Here is a 16,148-nt window from a genome sequence, read left to right as displayed (position 1 = left end):
GCCCGGGAATATATATCATTCGTTTTTTTTTTTTTTAGGTGTACATACAGAGACTCCGGCTCCGGGAAAAAGTCCGCGGGGAGAGGTCCCCCGCCTGTAATCTGGCCTGGGTACATTTATATCTTACATACTTATTCATGAAAAGTTCATCGTTACATATTCAGTTCAGTTAGTACGGAAAAACAACAAGCCAAAAGAAGAAGTCTCAGAAGCCAGAACTTAAATCAAAAATACAATAAAATAAATTAGATTTGTGTGAACAATATATGAAAAAAGGACAAAAAGCGTCCTTTCCTAATTTAAGAAAGGACAAGTACAACCAGGTGTTAAAAAAGGACTGTCCTTTCCAAAAACGGGCAGTTGGCAACCCTATCGTTGTTCCAGTATTTACAACAAATTTTTTCTATAATAATAAAGTAACCTTGACAACTTGGCTAGTAGGGGAGGTTTCTGTTTTCAGTGACGCTAGACATTGCGTGCATTGCCGAGAGGCATTGTCTGATTGGTATAGCGGCAAGACCTTGCCGTGTCACTACAAATGTATGTATACATACATACTTGATACATAAAGATAGCAGCTATCGATGGAGAGAATTGTAAGCGTCAAACTGTCGATATTATTATGTGCTTTAATTCCATTCCACAAAGCTCTAATATAATGTGAAACACTACAGTTATGTTTCAATCGTAGTGACTATCTTGACAGGTGAGTAAAGTAGTGCATTATTCCCTTCAAATCCAGCTCCTATTTACACGCAAAGCAGTGAGTATGGCAAAGAATGGTTAATATGAGTTAATGCTGTTAAAGTTTGATGAGTAAATATGACGACTAACTTTTGAACATACAAATTCATGCGACTGAATCGAATTTCTTGCTATTTCTAAACACTTTGGGAGGCTTTCGTCTGAGAGAATTAAATGGCCACTGAAATAAATTATAAATTATTATTTACGATCTCTGTAGAAAACGCTAAAGTGCACTTTAAGACTACAGTTAGTTAAGAGTTTCCGTTTTTGTGCATATCAAATTTTCTATTCATCTTTCCTCGAAAACTTGATTACCCAAAATTAACTGTACAGGTCCTGTGCGTGGCTCTAGACTGGCGTCACGAGTGAGGGCTGTACCATATCCGACGCCGGTGGCTGGTGGAGTATATCACAGTGGAACAGGAGTTAGTCCGGCCGGCGGCAGTAGACAGACACAGGCAGCTGTAGCCGCAGCAGCAGCAGCAGCCGCAGCTACCGCAGCCGCAGCTACCGCAGACTCAGAGTGCCGTTGTAGGAATACTACAGCCGCCGAAGAGGCTGTCACATGTGATACAACTGGTACGGTCGATCAGCACAATAATACACCAATGCTATTCATCCCGTTCAGCGTACCAGCTCCTCATCATCATCTGTCCATCGGCAGTCAACCAGCTGTTAGTCCTTCACCAGCCTCAACACCTATTATCAAGGTAGGATGAACAATCTTTAAACTAGCCTGTCAGTTCTTCTTCTTCCATTTTGTATGTAGACAACATAATACTTGAATCAGCATCTGTAATGACCCTAATCAGACCAATAAATGGCCCAGTTATTTATTTTACCTATTTAGATCGCAACAATTTACACCATACATACGCTAACTTACTACAAAATACGTATAATGCACTTTTTTTGGGGGCAATTAGCTGATTTTTCTCAAACAAGAACATTTTAAAACCGAACAGTCAGTATCTCAGGACCAAAGACACCAACCATTAAGGCATACCCGCTTTATGTAAGGCATACTAGTACATATTATTTGTAAGTATAAGCCAGAGGTCCCCAAACTTTTTACACAGGGGGCCAGTTCACTGACCCTCAGACCGTTGGAGGGCCGGACTATAAAACAAACTATTTTAAAGTAAAAAAAAACAAACTGGAACAAATAGAATATTTCAAATAAAGAACAAGTAAATTTAAATCACCAAACTGCCCAGTATTTCTGTTGGAATTATGAACCTGCTTTTGACTAATGAAATGGTCAATGTCCGGTTTAGTTATAGTGCTTTGGACTTTCTTCCTACTTCTGGCTGTTATTCCTCTCACTGACCACCAATGAAAGAGATGCCCCTTCCGGAAGTGCGGCGAGGGCCGGATAAATGTCCTCAGGAGGCCGCATGTGGCCCGCGGGCCATAGTTTGGGGACCCTTAGTTTAAGCCCTGAAGATGACCTAGTCCCTAGGCAGAAAGCTCGGCATTATTTCAATGAACAAATTATATAAAATTGGCAATAATCTATCTTCTCCTTGAATCAGCCACCAAAAACGAGATGAACAGTGCTTCAAAAAAAACTTCTCATCGCCATATTTAGATAAGCAATTAAATTAAATGATACTTTTTTAATTATTTTTCATTTTTATTGAATCAATCGAGTTTTTTTTTTTCTTGTTGGAGAGCATTTTGTACCAATAAAAAAAGAACATTTCAATTGAGACAGTAATATAGACTGGCAACAGGTGCTTGCTAGAAGATAGAACGGGGAGGTGTCTTGTTTGTAAGGTGGGCGCTCCTCCCCGACAAGGTGAAGACAATCGCCCAATAGCTAGAGAATGATCTGAACAATTCATCAGAACGCTCGTGATGGATCGATTCCAATGTTCTTGTATCTTGTGAGACATTGTAAATAACTGCTTTTATTTTTTCTTTTTTGGTTTCCAATACGCTTTGTAAATATTTCCATTTATTTATTTTACTTTTTATTTTATTTGGTTCTTCATTAATTATTCAGTATTTAGAAAAACAGTGCGAGGGTCCTCTGCTCAAAAAGGATGCAAAGAGTGAGCTCTTAGAATTTAGATGAGCGATATTTGATTAATTCAGATGCGAAAGAGATTTATAGATTATTATGGAGGGTAATATTTGGTAATTTGGCTAAGGAATGATTGGTTGAACCCTAGAGCTCGCATCAGTTCCTCCAGGCAGGTTGAGCCGTTCTTGAGAGGGGAAGTTTCAAGCGACTTTCAAGTAGTTTCGAGAGAAGTTAATTCCACCATTTGTTGGGCTAGCCTTTTCAGTTCCACATAGGATTCCATGTTACGGGAGTTTGTCCAAGTTCAGTCCTGTGCATAGTACTTGGTCCTCAGTCGATAATATGGTCCTATTTTGGAGAATTGAAGGAAGAATAGCAAAGCGTAAGCGAAATGATGGTTTTGGCTTTTTTTCGACCGTTGTTGACAGATGATTTTTGGAGAATATCGAGTTGCCTTCTTCAGGGTCTGTACAAAAAAAAGTTTGTGAAGTTTAATGTAGAGCTACGAGTATATAATCATAACTGTTGATAGTTGATAAATCGAACCTCGATATTCCCCAAAAATCATAAACGAAATGCTTTTTGCTTCTCTTAAGGTGACCTTTTTATTTGGCAATTAGTTAGCCGAACTTCTAAAGGGTTCCTACAGGTCTGAAGGGCTGAAGAGACGAAAATTGCGTTGAAATTTCGGGCTTTCACTCTTCTGTCATCTGTACAGATTGAAAATTTAATTACATAAAATAAGGAAAAATTTGTTTTCACACCAAAACATGTTCTGTAATAAAATTACGTATTTTAGAGGAAATGAAGTCACGCTAGATGCTGCTATAAATAGATAGAAAGAAAAGCCACATAACAACAATATAACACATTCTCCAAGTTTGAACTGTTGCTGCTTCAAATGGAACCTCTAACTTCTTCAAGAAGGCAAATTTAATTTTGATTCGTAGCTTTTAAAAAAAGGAAGTTCTGAATTTTAAGAATATTACGTGCACAAGTTAATAATAAAAATAAATAAGAATGGTATTTTAATTAAACTCTTCCATCATGGTTTCCCTAAATTGTTCTTTACAGCGCAGAATGGAAGACCGCCCAGAGTTACGGTTAGCCAATATTATACGATGATGACCAAGACAAACAGAAAGCGCCCCAGAAATGCCTACAGAGTAGGAAATCTGACCGTGGTAGTGGTTAATTTCGAAAGACAAACAACCACGGTCAGACTGTTATTATCACTTGGCTGGAAGGCACAACTTTGGATATTACATGCCTATGCTCTAGTCAATCGCTTCTCAGTCTTGCCAACCGACGATTTTCTTCTTAAAACAAAAACAAAAAATCCACCCTTCTGTTGAATTTTAAGTTAAAATTTATTGACTTAAATAATGGAAGACACATACTGAGATGAGATCTGGAAGAGTTAATTAATACGAAAGTGATAATTAACAAACACTTATTGAGCTTATCAAATCGATAATTGTGGTGAGGTAGACCAACATGAAGAAGTAAATCATAAAGAAATAAAACTACGGCTGAACTTAATTAATATTAATGTGAAATGAATCTATTTTTGTCTCCAGAAACCGTATTAAAGTTTAGAAGCTTAGGCCTTTAGAACGAAACAATAATAGGACCATTATTCACATGTGAGTTGTAAAAAAACCTGGGTACTTACCAAGAAAAGTGAGCAGTTTGGTTTGGAAAAGGAAGGTACTAAGAAGGATATTTGGCCCCTAACTGTGAACGAGTGTGGTGAATAAGAAAAACGAAGAACTCCGAGATATGTTTATGATGCTGCTATAAATAGATAGAAAGAAAAGCCACATAACAACAATATAACACATTCTCCATGTTTGAACTGTTGCTGCTTCAAATGGAACCTCTAACTTCTTCAAAAAGGAAGTTCTGAATTTTAAGAATATTATGTGCACAAGTTAAAAATAAATCCAGGAGCAAGATCTGGATTTATTAATTAAAAAGAACCAGATAAAGTTGAGTGGGATACGTCGCGAGAATCCCTTGATCAGCGAATTACCCCCCCCAAAAAAACTCTCTGCAAACTGGAAGGGAGGCGTAGAAGTGTGTGGACAGATGGGATTCAGGGCATTGTAAAGGATATGGGAATCAGAATTTGGAGAAGGAAAGACCTCGAAAAAAGCCCTCGCAGCACGGTGGCGCAACAAGGTAAATAGTCAGGACCAACATATGGTTAGGCCTAACTCCATTAGGACTCGGATCATTCCTATTCAAGGGCTCTCGTTCAGTAAGACGCATAGCGGGTTAAACCGCACTTAGAAGCTGTGTTCCATGGCCGCCTACTTGAATTTTTTTAAGCGCTACGGGCCATGAAGACCCTTGGCTTCCTCGACAATCTCCTTCCAAACCTCCCTGTCTTGCGCCATAACTCGCCATCTCCTAATATACCCAAACTTCGGATATCCTCCTCCACATCCTCTAACCATCTAATTCTCGGCCTGCCCCTCAATCTTCTACCACCTAGGTGACCTAGGCTTTCTTGGGCATTCTCTCTTTTCCTATTCTTTCTACATGCCCCATCTACCTCAGTCTACTGGTTTTTACCACTCCTACTCGTATCCGGTTCATGGCCTACTTGAATGAAGATTGTAAATATTGCTCAAACATTTTTCGCAAAAGTTGGGGGTTGACTAATCATATAAACCTGCTAAATAAGATCCCTAATTCTTGAGCAAAAAAATGAAAAGAAGAAACAATAATTACAATAATAAAAAGAAGATCTTTAAATAAAGAATAAAGAGTCTTTAATTATTTTAAGTGTAGAAAATTAGCTCAAGTTTCAATTAGTATGGTATAATAAATGGTTTGTATGTTAGACATGTTGGTTCACTCACTTCCGCCAGCGGAAAGGAGGATGCTCTTGTTTGGTATGTGAGTACAGACAGAAAGCTAATATTCTGAGTTTGTGAGTTGTCTTCAGATTCCCTAGTATTATTCTACCACACTCAAACTCAAGATGGCAGACAGCTTCAGTGAGACAGAAATTCCATTGCCTTGTTTCTTCTTCTTCTTCCTACAACAGACTCTGCTAGAAGGTTGAGCGCGTGCTGGATTGCAGAACAATTAAGACTGTCAGTTCTAGAGACATTCCGCCCTTCCGCCGGCCCCGTACGGCTGAAAGTATTAAAGATTTTCTGCGTGTGGGGGGTTGAAATTCCCTTCTTAGGGTTCATTTTCACTTCCATTTAATACAAAATAAAATTCTGATGTTGACCACTCACACGACTGTTGCTTCGCTAATTCTTATTGTATTTTACGTGCTTCCAATTTTTCACTGTGATAAAATTATGTCGTTTCAAGTTGGTTTTTATGGACAATAACGGGAGTGATTGTCGTATTAGAAAAATTCTTCAGAAAATTTTACTGTCATCCTGTCATTTTCTTAAAAGCCTGAATTTCATACATTTAATCACCAGTAATACCTGTTTATATCTTGCTCGAACTCTATTTGATCATCGGGGCTCAAAAAAAAAAGAATTAAACTTTTAATGGAGGATGTGCTCTTTATTTCAAAGAAAATTGGGGCGTTTGATCTTTTATGGTCAGAGTCATGGGTGTTTTTCAAAATTTGACTTTTTGCAGCAGTTGTTTTTTTAACGATCTACTTTTTTTTTAAATTTATTTGTTAAGTTACACCAGCGCTAGATACACTATTAGTAACAATGACAATAACTGATACCACTACAAACTCACTAATGGAGGGGAGAACTTACCCAGTGATAACACTCCCTAAGTCGTCTCCAGGATTAGTTATTCGCTTCAGAAGATAGAAAATCGGGAGGCCCCCTGGCGTTTTAATCGTCTGGGAGGATGATCTGGATGGTGATGAGAGGATAAATGGCGGACAAGAGGATTGTAGAATGAGAGTGCAAGTTCTGATGAAAACTTTTGTAACGAGTTCGAGCAACCTGGACCTACAAACGGAATTTCCAGGTCTGTGTGGATGGTTAGGTTTGAGACGTAAAATGGAGCGTTAACGATAGTGCGGAGAATTTTAAACTGAAGCGATTAAATTCGTTGCAGATTGGAGCGTTTCGTTGAAACCCACAGTTCAATACCAGTACGTCCAGGCGGGTTTTAGTATAGAATTGTAAATCAGTCGTTTGTTATTGAGTGAAAGTTTTGAACGTTGGTCTAGTAGTCTTTTAAGTAGTCTTTTAACGTCTGTTAACTTCAGTTCGTTTAAGTCGTGTGTGCGGGTTCCAAGTCAGTCTTTTGTCTAAATAACGATCTACTTAAACATCAAATTTGAGTTCCCTGAATTTTGTACAACTATCACACTCCTGCAGATTATATTTAACGTGTTTGTATAGTTACAAAGAAGACTTCAAATAAATTCAATAGCATCGAATTCTGGCCCCATTGCCCCAGAAATAACAAGAAAAGAATTATTTCAGGAACAGGAAATGATTTAAAACAAAAGAGGATAGAAGTTTTTAGTTTGTAAAGCTGGTTTCGAAAAATATGTTTAATGCCTGTTCTAAATAGTCACTTCCTATTGTAGCATTATATTCGACAATTTCCTTTATGGCCTCCATTATATAATGCAAAAATAGAGTATAAAATTGTGCACCTTCCCTCATTTAGAATTTTTTTCTGAGAACTTGAATATTTCTAGCCATAAACAGAGTATCGACTATTTCACCGATCATTCCTGTATTTTGCGATGCCATTTGATAATATATTTATCTCCAAATTGTTACATTCTCAAATTTTCATTTATTAAGTTTAAATTTCATTACCTTGGAATGTACCTAGGACAAGAGACTTACCTGGAACCCCCATACGAGACTTAAACGCACCGAACTAAACAAACGATACAAACTTCTAGCCAGACTACTCGACAAACGCTCAAAACTTTCACTACAGAACAAACGACGACTCTATACAGGCCCTTCTCACCACCAATATGGACTTACGGACTCGCAACTTTACGGAACAGCTAAAAAAATCCAACATCAATAGACTGTGCAAACACTCCAATCCAAAATACTCCGTCGCATAGTAGACGCTCCATTCTATGTTAGCAACCACACAATACATACAGATCTCCAAATTCCACTCATCTTCGAACTTTTGCCAAAATTCGATATAAAAATTATCATCAAAAACTCTCACTTCATCCCAACCATTTAGCTGTAAACTTGTCTACAACTACGCTACCCTCCAATCCTCGAAGACGGCTTCAACTGGGTCACTGGGTCACTGGATGACGTCTGGATTCACGTCTGCCACGTTATTTATTTATATACTTATCGCATTAAGTGTAAATTTCATTAAAAGGATAGATAAAAAAAAAATCATTAATTCCTATATATTCAAGAGTAATTTACTTGTGAATGTTTAATAAGTGATTTGTACTTCATAAAGGTAGAAAGTTAATTTTACAAGAGGTAGTCACTGACATTTTGTAAATTAAATTGTCAAATTACAAGGGTTGCTTGTTGACAATCATTCTTGCCGAAGCTAGTTTAATTTAATTTTTTTTTTGGTTTTAAATTAATTAATGGTTAATTTAGAGCTTGAATTAGACTTACTTTTGACGTCCGGCTGTCTGTACACGCATTTGCTTTATTGCTTTTTTTGATTTATGGAGATGGATTTTGGGTTGTTGATTGCGAATAAATACTGTTTTACCTGAACAAGCCTTCACTTTTACCAAAATTTGCAAATTTATACAATGCTGGTGACCAAAATTCTCTTTGCCACCCTTATCCCAGTATTTATGTAATATCCAATAAATTGCCACAGATGCCCAGGTGTTCAAGGGAAATTAAAAAACCTGCAGATGAAAAATCATAGTGCTCTTAAGCCAAAAACAAACTGCACTTATTTCCAGCCAACAGATGGGCTTAAAAACCATTTCTTTTCTGGCACACTATCAGTCCCTTTTTTTTAATATATATTCTGCAGGACCCCATAGGCTGGACGAGCGGGGAGCATGGAGATCGTTAGCCAGGAAACAATTTGTCTCAACATGCTATAAATTTGAGCAAACCACACTCTTCTACATTCTGGATAAGGTTTCCAGGCTTAGCAGGTGTTGTGTGTTGTGGGTCCTAAAGAGTGGTTTTTTCCCTCTCTAGCATGCCAGACCGACTGAGTGGCTTTGGAGGAGGTGAGTAGGAGGTTCCTCCGGTGTGACGGTGGTGGTTACTGGAAGTGGTCCGTTCTCTCTCTCTCTTACTGGTGCCACAGTTGTGTGTGCCCTTTCTTCCCTTCGTTGCGAGACCCGAACTGCAAGCACTGCCCTTCCCGTTGTTCAGAGAGGATGATACAACTATATAAAGTTGGCTATTCAGGGACCAGGCTGTTAGTAGGATTAAAAACAGAACGTACGCTTGGGTGATTTAAAGATCACTTGTACATAACTTCCTGTCTAGCAACAATTTGTTTGTGTATGTGTCCTACTCGAACCCTTCACCAAAAAAAATATATATAGTTCAACGTCATAACGTATACGTCATTCAAAGTTTTCATTTTTCAAAGAGTTATTACAATGCGTTCTCAAACATTTCTAGTTTGACTCAATCGTAGTTTTCTCTTGATATATTTTTGATTTTAGTAAGTGACTAATTTTCTATAGAGTTTACTACAATCTGAGATATTTGTTCGACATATTATTGGTACAAGAAGCGAGTCCTGCTTCTCAATGCACCGCAGTCAGAGAGGCTTATTGTACCATTCAAATGAACGGCCATTCCTCTCTTCCTTACAAGTTTCAGGATCTTTTACGCTGCAGAAAGCCAAACATTACAACCTCGGGATAGCCATGCAATCAAATACGAGGTGTGGCTATTAAATAACGAAACTGATGCTGCTACAGAAGAACTATGCATGCGCCAAATCCTAACGACCGACAGCTGTGCAGCGTAAAGCCTTCTCTTTCGATTGCAGCGTCTCACGTGCTTGTAGAGAAATCTGCCTGACCGGAACCGTCGTTTGTGTAAGAGGTGTTGGTTTTGTTTTGCCGAAAACATGATACGATACTACACATGTAGTAGAGCAACGAATTGTCGTGAAATTTCACTTGGTAAAACCGCTACTGAAACTTATCTTTTATTAAAAGAAGTTTATGGCGATGAATGTTTATCACGTGCGCAAGTTTTTGAGTGGTTCAAGCGTTTCCAAGATGGCCGAGAAGACATCCGCCAAGGTCGCCCTTCCACGACCAAAACAGATGAAAATATCGTTTATAATTAATCAACATTACTACCGTGAGTGCTTGCTCAACTCCGTGAAAGAGTAAGGAAAAAACGAACCGACTTTAGAAGAACAAGTCATAGGTTTTCCATCAAGACTATACGACGGCTCACACTGCATTGTCTGTCAAGACGTTTCTAGCCGAGTACAACATCCCAGTTTTAGGCCATACGCCTTATTCGCCTGACTTGGCCCCCAAAGTCAAATCTGTATTAAAAGGTACACGATTTCAGTCCGTTGAAGCTGTGAAAGAAAAAGCGGCATGCGTCATGCAGGAGCTCTTAGAAAAAGACTTCCAGCACTGTTTCTGAACAATGGTAAATCCGCATGGAGCGTTGTAGGGGATAGGGGAGTGGTGTATATTGAAGGTGATAATAACTAAATATGTATAAATTTAAAACAAAATGTTTTATAGCAATAGTCTCGTTATTTAATAGCCACACCTCGTACAATATATGAGAAGCCGTTTTAAAATCATCTCATAATGAGAAGATGTTTTCTACACATGCCAGGCGCCCAAGTAATTTATTCCCATTTACTTTATTCAAGTGTTAAAACCATTACCAACAGACATAAAAGGATATTAGAAGGAGGCCGGAAGAAATCATCCTCCTGAAACCCTAGTAAAATCTAAGAAACCCTAGGTCATAAGTTTTAAGCCAAAAGTACGTGGTAGTACAAGAAGTGTCGCTGGTTTGTAGATTGAAAAAAATAATTTAAAAAAAATTTCAATTTAATTAAAAAGTATCACTTTAATGAAAAGTCAACATTTACAACCTGGAGGTACGAGGAAGCCATTTCTCAAAAAAAACTGAGGAAATAACTTTCAATCCTAATGAGATCTTTTTTAAAAATGACACTATCGATAGAAACAGTTTGATCGCTAAGTTATAACTGCCCCCAACGGAAGTTTCCAAATATAGAAAGTTTAAGCTTCGTGCATTGAATCAAGCGCAGATGCGCTGATCTTCAATTTTATTTGTATTTATTGAATAATTTAGTTTAATGTTTGGGGGCTCTTTGATTTTATTGTTCAACGATTGGTTCCAATGAAGAATAATCAGCGTTAAGTAAAAGTACCAACTTTAAAAACAAAAAAATAATGTAGAACTGACCTAAAAGCATTTCAAACAATAATGTAGATTCTCTAAATATTTCTTCCTAAGATGCAAATGTACTGATTTCATCGATGTTTGAGCAAAATATCGCTCATTTTCTGCAAGTTCTTCAACAACTAGACGTTGTGTACATTTTACACTTATATAGATAATCTATTTCGAAAATTTACAGTGCCACCTCAAATACTCTTTTCTAAATTAAAGGAACATCCTGTTTAATCAGCTAACTCAGTGGTTTATATTGGAGCGTATTTCAGAGCAAAAGGCTTTCAACGGAAATCCTACAAACAGTTCGAGCTTAAAGATTCCTAAAGCGGAATGGCTTGGTAAGCATTATCACTGTTCCCTAAAGGACAGAACATACCAACTGGAACCATTGGAGGGGCTTTTCCAACTTGAAGCAAGTCTAAAGTAATGATTCCAGAAAAACCACTAAATCCTAATTTTCTATTTCCATTCAACGGCTAAGCCTAACCCTTCGTGGTAAAACTTGCTACAACCCTTCATAATAGTGTTCTCACTAAATCCTTTAAAGGAATTGGGGAGGATATTGGAAAAAGTTGCCCAATCTGGAGAACCAGTGGTTTCTTTGCCTCATTCCCATTTTGCTCACCACCTTGACTCAACTCAGTCTTTGCTAACATGTAATTATCTTCAGATACTGGTCAACCTGGTCTCTGTCCCCTTGCGCTCCTCTTGTAAACATTTTTTCTTGAGGATGACCCAATTCATACAATAAATTAGTACTTTGAACTTCATTTATCTTCGCCCTTAAATAAAATAGATTTCCAATAGACAACAAAATAATAAAATCCGAAATTTCAAAAGCAATGATAGGCTTACTAAGTTAAATAGTTTTAGGACTAGATATTTTATAGAAATAACCACTCTCTGGAGCCAACTTATCCCTGAATTCCATTATCTTCCCTGGATATTCTAATGAAAGCTCCCATTGGAGAGTCCTAGAGAGCATATATTTCCATCAAAAACCTACTAACTCCAAAGTTCTTTTCAGAACGGCCAAGTTACAGGGAGAAGTCACCAATTAAGTTATATCACTCCCTTGGACATTCACGCCAACCTGCCTAACAACCCCTGGATTTTTGTAAGGAAGGATCCCACCAGTTAAGGTGACCAGGCTCTTACAGAGATGTTCTAGCAAAAGAGAGGAGCCGTTAATAAGGTGTAATCACTCTCTGTTGTCCCGATATAAACCTTACGGCAACTTCTTTTCCAGATAAACTGAAGATCATATCCTAAATTTGTAAAACTGGGAGTGTTCAAAGAGAGATGTATATTCCTTAAACGCTGGAAACCGCCCAGATTCTCATTTCGAGGAGTGGTATTGGAACAGTCAGCAGAATTGGAATAATAACATATCCTGGTTCCAAACACTCTTCTCCAACTTTACCTAGAAAGAATAATCTCCCTAGTCAACCTGGCGAACTCCAGGCCATTTTGGAGAAGACCCAGCAAAAACATAAACCACTTCTTACAGCTTAAACACCTTTTTGCTCAAAACCAAGAACATCCCACCACTACCCAGTTACTAAGCACGCCTCTGAGGAAGTCGACATCCACCGCGCATCATGCTTCTCTTCTGGGAAGGACAAAACTTTACCTTCACCGCTAACTAATATTCGAACTTCAGTACACAGAATTCAAATTACCTTTTATTTAAGTATTTATTTCATTCGTTTAAAGGCATTATTGCAGTTATTTTGGTTGCATTGTTTTTAAAATACATATATACCAATTTAGATACCTGTTTTTCTTATTTATCAAATCTTATTTTTATACTGAACTTATTCCAAATTGATGCTTGGTTTCCTTGATGACATCATGAATAAAATCACCATACCAGTGCGTAACATTTGCTTAGAAACGATCTTAATATTTGCATTTTTATGGATGTTACATTACTACTTCCGGAAATGAAGATCCCTAGATTTTTCACTCTGTCAGATTGCAACCTTGTCTGATTGTTTTGAATATCCACTTTAGGCATGTGACTGACAGTATTTCTCTTAGTTTCTTTAAATAATTTAAATATGGTTGTAAGTTATTTTAGAAAATGTAGTTACAAGACTGGAATTTTCGAAGATTGGTTAGGTAGAGTTCCATTATGAGTAGAATATAATAAGGGCAAGGTTTTCTAAATTGGGGAAATGAGAAGTTTGCAGCCGGATAATGATCAGAAGTTTAAGATATTGTAGAGTTGTTCAGCTCCTCGAGAACATTCACAGTTAGCGATCATATTCCAAGTACTTTGTTATTAGTAATGCTTCTAATGTGAGCTTCAGTGCTTTGGGAAATGTTACTCCTTGGACTGCCCGAGATTCTAACCTTCAGATGGAAATTTATGCACTTTTGCATTAAATAAGTCCTCTTGTAATGTTGGTTAAAATTATTCATTGGCGAAAATTAATATTTTAATTTAAGGCACATCAACATCTACGGTTGTTGGCGCCCGAAGTACGGTGCATTAACGTCCTCCGGACAGTGTTCTCTCGTTACAGACTGTAAGAAACTTCTAGTAAGAGATAAGTCTAAGAGCCAGAATCTGTTCAATCCAGGGATATCAGCTAGGGAAGCCTAAACTAACCACTTTAATTCCTTCCTTTTATATCGTATATTAATTATTATTTTTAAATAATACGCTTGTTCAATTATTCCAATTCATTCGAAGACTCATTCGGTGAAGAATCCACCAATGGGAATGCTTAATGATGGAGAACTAATTATTTTAACATCATAAGGAGCAAAATTACCCCACCAAAACCTTAAAACGCAGAGACCAATTTACATAAACAAATCTTCTCATTCAGGAGACTTAAGGACACAAATTTTAGGTGAAACCACTCTAAATCGCAGATCTGCATACTTATTATACTTCCTTATAACGGAAGTAAGAGTGTACTACTTTTAACGAGAAGTAAACTAAGTAAAAAGGTAAAATTTAGTTAAAAGAAATAAAGCCTATACTACGAGGGTCGTTTGAAAAGTCCGTGCAAAGTCAGAGAGATAGCACCACTGGCGCGTATCGAGGTTATGTTTAGTTAGTAGCATCTCTTGGAAGAACACACACCAAGTTTCAGCCAGATCGGTCTATTTCTTTGTGTTTGGCATTCGTTTGAATCGAGGAAGTCGAGTGATTTTCAAAAAATGGACGAAAAAGAATTTCGTGTGATGATTAAACTCTACTTTATGAAAGGCAAAACGCCTCAGGAGACTAAAGAGAAGCTTGATAAACATTATGGTGACTCTGCACCTTCGATTAGAACAGTTTATAAGTGGTTTCAAAATTTTCGGAGTGGCCATATGGGCACAAGTGATGCTCAACGTTCTGGACGCCCTGTTGAGGTTACTACTCCAGAAATCATTGATAAAATCCATGATATGGTGATGGATGACAGAAGAGTGAAGGTGCGTGAGATTGCTAGTGCTGTGGGCATCTCGAATGAACGGGTACATAATATTTTGCATCAACATTTGGACATGACAAAGCTATCAGCAAGATGGGTGCCGCGATTGCTCACGCTTGACCAAAAACGAAATCGTGTGAAGTGTTGCAAGGACGGTTTGCAGCTGTTTCAGAAGAATCCGCAGGACTTTAAGCGTCGTTTCGTCACTGTGAATGAAACATGGATACATCACTACACTCCTGAGACCAAAGAACTATCTAAACAATGGGTTACCAAGGGGGAATCTGCGCCAAAAAAGGCGAAGACCGTTCCTTCGGCCGGAAAGATTATGGCGACTGTCTTTTGGGATTCGCAAGGAATAATCCTCATCGACTATCTGGAAAAGGGTAAAACAATTACAGGTGCTTTTTTATTCATCGTTATTGGACCGTTTGAAAACCGAGCTGCAAGAAAAACGCCCACGATTGGCCCACAAAAAAGTCCTTTTCCATCACAACGCACCAGCTCACACCTCAGCAGTTGTGGTCGCAAAATTAATGGAAATAGGGTTCCAACTCGTTTCACATCCCCCCTATTCTCCAGACTTGGCTCCCTCGGACTACTATTTGTTCCCCAATATGAAGAAATGGCTGGCGGGAAAAAGATCTTATTCAAACGAGGAGGTGATTGCAGAAACGAATGGCTATTTTTCAGACTTGGACAAATCCTATTATTCGGAAGGGATCAACAAACTAGAGCAGCGTTGGACGAAGTGTATAAGCCTAAAAGGAGACTATGTTGAAAAATAAAAAAGGTTTACCCCAAAAAATTAAGTAGTTTTTATTTTTGCACGGACTTTTCAAACGACCCTCGTATATTAGACCAGAAATTGTTTTTACACCGTTACTGTGAATTGATAAATGAAACCAGATGGCTCATTTTCATTAGATTTTTCTTTCTTTAATTAGATATAGTTTTTCTTTTAAGACAATATATATATACATTAGTTGGTGGAAAAATCTAGCGAAGATCTATCTGTGTTGATGAAGACGGAATGAGTATCATCGCTCATTCCCTAAGTGCTCTATATGATGCTGGATTACACCCGTAACTGCAACAAATTCTCTTCTCTCTTGAGTTGGGGATGAAATTGTTCCAGCATCAGGGCTGTCTCATATTTCCAATTCAATTAATTTTAGTGATATTTATTATTATATTTATTTTTTTTTTAGTTCACTACATTTTATTTGAAATACGAAGAAGCATTGCTATAATTTAACCCATGGATGTAGTTCTTACCACGTTTTGAGGTTTTGATTGCATAGTTTAGACCAGCGTTTCCCAACCTTTTTTGGCTCGCGTTATCACTTGGTAGTATAGTACATCATGTAAAGTTGCACCGCTTCGAAATATGATTTTATTTCGTGAATTTTGTTATTCCGAGTGTGTTATTTTACTTTATTATCTTTATTTGTATAGAGATACAATATATCTGTTACAAAGGAGTTCCAAGTTCTTGTTCTCTTTATAAACTTTGTAAAGTCTAAGATCTTAGTTTTCAAACTTTTTAAAAATTAAATTAAATGTTGCTTGGATAGAGCTTACTCATTA

At 37.6% G+C, this 16,148-nt stretch overlaps 1 protein-coding gene and 1 long non-coding RNA gene across 5 annotated transcripts in view; one reads left to right on the top strand and one right to left on the bottom strand.

The window, feature by feature from the left end:
• Window positions 1-16,148, top strand: part of LOC141460300 (nucleolysin TIAR) — a 1,257,025-nt gene that overhangs the window by 38,092 nt on the left and 1,202,785 nt on the right. Inside the window, exon 2 of the mRNA XM_074140189.1 lies at window positions 1,081-1,457. Within this exon, the coding sequence (XP_073996290.1) occupies window positions 1,356-1,457 (102 nt within the window). The 5' untranslated portion in view covers window positions 1,081-1,355. The remainder of the gene's footprint in view (window positions 1-1,080; window positions 1,458-16,148) is intronic.
• Window positions 1-16,148, bottom strand: part of LOC141460302 (uncharacterized) — a 426,050-nt gene that overhangs the window by 288,015 nt on the left and 121,887 nt on the right. The window lies entirely within an intron of this gene.

Source organism: Rhodnius prolixus, unplaced genomic scaffold, assembly GCF_049639745.1.
Source record: "Rhodnius prolixus isolate KJV_2025 unplaced genomic scaffold, Rpr scaffold_6, whole genome shotgun sequence".
Taxonomy (NCBI): domain Eukaryota; kingdom Metazoa; phylum Arthropoda; class Insecta; order Hemiptera; family Reduviidae; genus Rhodnius; species Rhodnius prolixus.
The sequence above is the reverse complement of the archived record's forward strand: the minus strand, read 5'-3'. Positions and strand labels throughout refer to the sequence as shown.